The sequence below is a fragment of the Lepus europaeus genome, chromosome 4 (genome assembly GCF_033115175.1).
Source record: "Lepus europaeus isolate LE1 chromosome 4, mLepTim1.pri, whole genome shotgun sequence".
Classification (NCBI taxonomy): Eukaryota; Metazoa; Chordata; class Mammalia; order Lagomorpha; family Leporidae; genus Lepus; species Lepus europaeus.
Window position 1 is genome coordinate 144,396,818 of NC_084830.1, and position 5,249 is coordinate 144,402,066.

A 5,249-nucleotide genomic window follows, 5' to 3' on the forward strand; every position below is an offset into this window, starting at 1 on the left:
TGGCGCCGTCCGGAGCCTTAGAAACCGGCCCCGGATCGGGAGCCGGAGCCGGAGCCGGGGCCGGGCTGGCGGCGGAGGCCCGAGCGGCGGGAGCGCAGAGCGGAGCGCGGAGCCAGGCGCCCGGTCGCTAGAAGCCGCCGCTGCCGCCGCCGCCCGCCCGGCCCCGCAGTCCCGGGCGGTCCATGGGGCGGGCGCGGCGTCGCTGCGGGCCCGGGCAGCCCTGGGGGGCAGCCGCTTAGGAGCTGCACTCTTGTCCCCGCAGGTCGCAGCCAGGGCGACCGGGCGCACGGAGCCCCGGCCCCTGGAGCGCCCGCCGCGGTCCCCACCTCCATGGACGCCTTCAAGGGGGGTATGAGCCTGGAGCGGCTGCCGGAGGGGCTCCGGCCACCGCCGCCACCGCCGCATGACATGGGACCCGCCTTCCACCTGGCCCGTGCCGCTGACCCCCGCGAGCCGCTCGAGAACTCAGCCAGCGAATCGTCCGACACGGAGCTGCCAGGTAAGCACGGTGCCCACGCGGCGCGCACGGAGCGGCCCGGGCGCGGGGCGCGGGGCCTGGCGCCCGCTCCGCACGACCTGGCTCGCTCTCCGCCCCAGGAGCGCCGGGAACTTTCTTTTTTCCCTTTCTCGAGCCGGCCGGGAACGCGGAAATTTACACGCACGCACAGGAAGGTGCTCCCACGCGGGAGGCCGGCAGATGCGCGAGCCCGTGGTGGAGGGTTTGCGCTGAGCCCCCCGAATGCTCGGAGAGGGAGGCAGTTGGGTTTGCTCAGAAGAGCGCCGTGGGGTCGCTCGCACTCCGGGAGGCTAGCAGACCGAGGGCACACCATGGGGGTGACGGACGAGAGAAAGTGCCGGGAGGGGCGGGAAGGGGCAGCCGACGAGAACGGGCGAGTGGGGAGCACAGTGTGGGCCGGGGCGGGGGGTGGGGGGCACCACCGAAGGAAAGGCGCCGAGCGCGGGCCAAGGGGCGAACCCCGAGGAAGGGATCCCTGCCCACGTGTGCGGCCGGGGCCCGGCCTTGGCTCGGGCGCCTCTCCCCTCTCCCTCCGCGCCGCTCTGCTGTCCGAGAGCTCGACCTGCGGTCCCAGCCGGGAGCCGGCCGGGCGGGTGTCCGGCGCGGGCAGTGGCGCGGCCAGTCCGCGGCGGATGCCAGCTGCCGGGCGGTCCCCTCTGGCCGGCCCCGCGGGTCGTGGGCGCCGCCTCCGCGCTCACGCCTTGCTCCAGGCCGAGGGGTCTCTGCGGGCTTCCAATCTGTCTTTTCTCCCGCTCTGCATCCCGAAGCGACTTTGTGGAAGGCTCTGTTCGCTTGGCCGAAATGCAGTCCGCGCCGGACGGTGTTTTTTGTGCTCCCGAGTTGTGAACGTGGTCTGCGGCTGGCTTTTCTTTTTAAAGTCCAGAGAAACGCGTAGCTAGAGGTTGATTTTTAAAGTCAAATCTATGAGGATGAATGAACTATTCTAACTGTACGGGCGTTTTTTCGATCTTGAAAGAATGATTGCACGAAGTGTAGTTGTCTGGAATTAAAAAGTCTCCACGCAACATTAATCTTGGTGAGATTTTAAAAAGTCTGTCCAACATGGCGCGTTTCTCCAGGATTTTCTCAAAATCGATTTCAAGCGATATTATTTGGGGATTTTAAATTATCGAACTAGAATGCTTCTCCGGGATTTAAAATTTATCACTGCAAGGGCGTTATTGGGAAGGGGTTAAAAAAATCTATCTACAGCGGCACACTGATCAACAGCAACAATAAAAACATCCCCGAGAAACAAATGGTGCGTGCGCCCGCACAGCTCTGCGCTCGGTGGGCGGCGTGTGTGTGCGGGGCCCGGGCTTCCTCGGCGCGCTCTCTCGGCCCCGTACCTGCTGTTTGTCCGCGTTTCCAGGCACAGCGCCATCAGCTTTTCTGCGCTTCTGTGTTTGGGTTTTAAATTCTTTTTCTTTCTGTGCCACGGTTCCTGTGGAGACGGAGAGGCTACAGCCCGAAGTCGCCCGCACAAGAGTGCGTCCGGACAGCGGGCTCTGCAGGCCCCGCGGCCGAGGCCTGCGAGTCAGGCCGCTTCCGTGCCCAGCGCGGGCTCCCGTGCAGTCCCGGGAGGAAGAGAGCGGCCGGCCTTGAGGCCGCTGCCCCCACTGCTTTCAGACTGGAATGATCTCCTTCACAAAAGCAGGACTCCCTCAGAGTTAGACCCCCAGAAGCCCTGGGGAAAGAAAGCGCAAACGTTTGCGGCTGACAGCGGCCGCAGGGCCGGCGCCGGGCCGAGCCGCAGGAGCAGGCCCCGCGCGCCGGGAACGCAGGCCCGAGGCTCCGGCGCTCTGCGCCCCGGCGCGCCAGGCCGGACGGCCAGCACCCAGCCGGCCCTCTGCGGGGGCACGATTCCCAGGGCCCCCGGCGGGAGGGCGGGCTCGTGGCCGGCGCTTCGGTGGAGCCGGGAACGCGTGCGACCGAGCGAGAGCCTGCGCTGACGCGCGCCCCGTCCTGCCCGCTGCAGAGAAGGAGCGCGGCGGCGAAGCCAAGGGGCCCGCGGACGGCGGTGCGGGCGGCGCGGGCTGCGGCGGCGTGGAGGACCCGGCCAAAAAGAAGAAGCAGCGGCGGCAGCGCACGCACTTCACCAGCCAGCAGCTGCAGGAGCTGGAGGCCACGTTCCAGAGGAACCGCTACCCCGACATGAGCATGCGGGAGGAGATCGCCGTGTGGACCAACCTCACGGAGCCGCGCGTGCGGGTGAGGCGGGGTGCGCGCCGAGGGTGCCGGGCTGCACGGGGCGCAGCACCGGAGAGCGCAGGCCCGCACGGGATGCGCACGCTCTCCGCTCCCGAGACCCAACCTTGGGCCCCGGGTCCACCGGCATCCGTGGGGCTCCAGGGCCGCTGGTGGCCCCTCGCCCCCCACCCCTGGGCTTTAAGGCGGCCCAGGAAGCCCGCCCATGCCCCGTAGGGCCCGGGCCCCGCTGGGATGTTGGGATACCCCGGGCCAGACACTGCGCAGAGGACTCCCTGCCGCTGGGGACCTTGGGAGCCGCTGGCTTCCCCCGCTGGAAAACGAAAGGGAAAGGCAGGTCCTGCCTGGCTGCCTCGCGGAGGTTGAAGGAATGTTGCCAGGGTTCAGGGTCTCAAAACAGGGATCCCATTCTGCACCCAACTTGTCCAACATCGGGATATTTTCCTCCTTCCCGGGCCGTTCAGCCAGTCCACCACTGGACCCTCTGGCCAGTGCCCTCCCGGGGTCAGGTGAGGGAGGCCGCTCTGCGGGCAGAGTAGCCCTCGGAGCCCTTTTGGGCTGGAAGGTGCCGTCCCAGGCCGCACTGTCTCCTCTCTTCTTACCCTTTGGGTTCCCAGTCAGTGCCAGGCAGGAAGAGAATCCTTAGAATCTTTTCTTCCTGGACGCACAAAGATTGAACCAGATCCCAGGAGTTGGGTTCTAGCCAGACCGGAGTCCCACCTGGCCCCCAGACACCGGGCCACCCCTCCCCTCCGCAGGCCAGCGGTGACTCTCTACAGGTTTATGGAGGAAGAGCTGGCTGGGACCAGGGAGAGCAGAGGCGCAGGGGTGCTGCAGGCTGGGGGGGGGGGGGGACTCTGCCCAGAACTGGACAGGGGCCAGGAGGGCCCAGGCATTCGGTGGGCAGCTGGATGGGTGCAGACCTGGAGAACCGAGCACTGAGAGGTCCTTACCAAACTTCGCAGGAGAAAAGGGGGAGGAGGGATTAGGGCAAAACTGGTAAGAAGCAAAAGGAAATTAAATATTTGCAGAGAAACATATTTGGCATATATTTAGGCAGCAGGAAAGAAATTAAATATTTAAGGGCAAAGCATAAGGATCGAGTATTCAAGAAAAAGAAAGAATCAACTATTTAAGCGTAACACTGAGGGTCAGACATTTGGAAAGAAGGGGAAAAAAACTAAATATTTGGAGAAGAATCAAAAGGATCAAAAATGGGGGCACAGCAGAAAATAGACCATTTGAGTGCGAGGAAGGGGGTTCAGATAGGGCGGCAGACCGGAGGGAAATACACATTTGGGAAACGAAAATATCAAAAATTGTCCTTCAAGATGGAAACAGACGGTGCGAGCGAGGAGAATCCAGGGGAGTTGGGGAGCCCGGTGTTTCAGTAAGAAAATAACACCGTTGGCGTTTGCAGGGAAGGAGAATGGATGGCGCATTCGGAGGCACCCAGGGCCCCGCTTAGGGGAGAAGGCAGGAGGCGGACTGGCTGAGAGCAAGAGAAGGGAACCGAGTATTTGTTAAAAACAAAAACAAAATCCAGAATGCTCGTTAGGAAGAGAAAATGGACTTAATTCGGGGAAGAGGCTAAAGATCAGGGGGAAAAAAGAAAAATTTAAAATAAAATAAATTAAAAAAAAAAAAAACATGTTTTCTCGGGACAGGACCATCAGGGCGAACAGGCAGGGTGGCGGGTGGAGGCGCAGGGCTCTGACCCGTCTCCCGCCCCTTCCCCAGGTCTGGTTCAAGAACCGGCGAGCCAAGTGGCGGAAGCGCGAGCGCAACCAGCAGCTGGACCTGTGCAAGGGCGGCTACGTGCCGCAGTTCAGCGGCCTGGTGCAGCCCTACGAGGACGTGTACGCCGCCGGCTACTCCTACAACAACTGGGCGGCCAAGAGCCTGGCGCCCGCGCCGCTCTCCACAAAGAGCTTCACGTTCTTCAACTCCATGAGCCCACTGTCGTCGCAGTCCATGTTCTCGGCCCCCAGCTCCATCTCCTCCATGACCATGCCGTCCAGCATGGGCCCCGGCGCCGTGCCCGGCATGCCCAACTCGGGCCTCAACAACATCAACAACCTCACGGGCTCCTCGCTCAACTCGGCCATGTCCCCCGGCGCCTGTCCCTACGGCACCCCCGCCTCGCCCTACAGCGTCTACCGGGACACGTGCAACTCGAGCCTGGCCAGCCTGCGGCTCAAGTCCAAGCAGCACTCGTCGTTCGGCTACGGCGGCCTGCAGGGCCCGGCCTCGGGCCTCAACGCGTGCCAGTACAACAGCTGACCGCCCGGCCGGCCACGCGGGGCGGGCCCGCGCAGGACGCACGCGGGGCCCCGGCCGCCGCCCGCGGACCCCGCACCAGCGCAGCCGCTCCCCACCTGCCCGCCTTCGGGCTGGTTTTGTGTTTGCTTTTCCGGACCCCACTCCGCCCTCCACAAAGAAACAGAAACGAACCAAAAAGACGTCGGAGAAAAGCGCCGCGAAAAAAAAAAGAAAAAATGGATGAGTTGCAATTTCCCTCGGG

General features: G+C 63.9%; 1 protein-coding gene across 1 annotated transcript; it reads left to right on the plus strand.

The window, feature by feature from the left end:
• The first annotated feature begins 330 nt into the window (after window positions 1-330).
• PITX1 (paired like homeodomain 1) lies at window positions 331-5,008 on the plus strand. The gene is made up of 3 exons (XM_062189764.1): window positions 331-499; window positions 2,496-2,728; window positions 4,466-5,008. The coding sequence occupies exons 1-3, from the start codon at window positions 331-333 to the stop codon at window positions 5,006-5,008; spliced, it is 945 nt and encodes a 314-aa protein (XP_062045748.1).
• Window positions 5,009-5,249: the final 241 nt, after the last annotated feature.

Excerpts from the sequence above, each read along its gene's own strand:
- PITX1 (XM_062189764.1), top strand. The coding sequence starts at position 331 with ATGGACGCCTTCAAGGGGGGTATGAGCCTGGAGCGGCTGCCGGAGGGG. Across the intron at positions 500-2,495 it reads GTCCGACACGGAGCTGCCAG|AGAAGGAGCGCGGCGGCGAA; the intron begins GTAAGCACGGTG and ends TGCCCGCTGCAG. Across the intron at positions 2,729-4,465 it reads TCACGGAGCCGCGCGTGCGG|GTCTGGTTCAAGAACCGGCG; the intron begins GTGAGGCGGGGT and ends CCCCTTCCCCAG.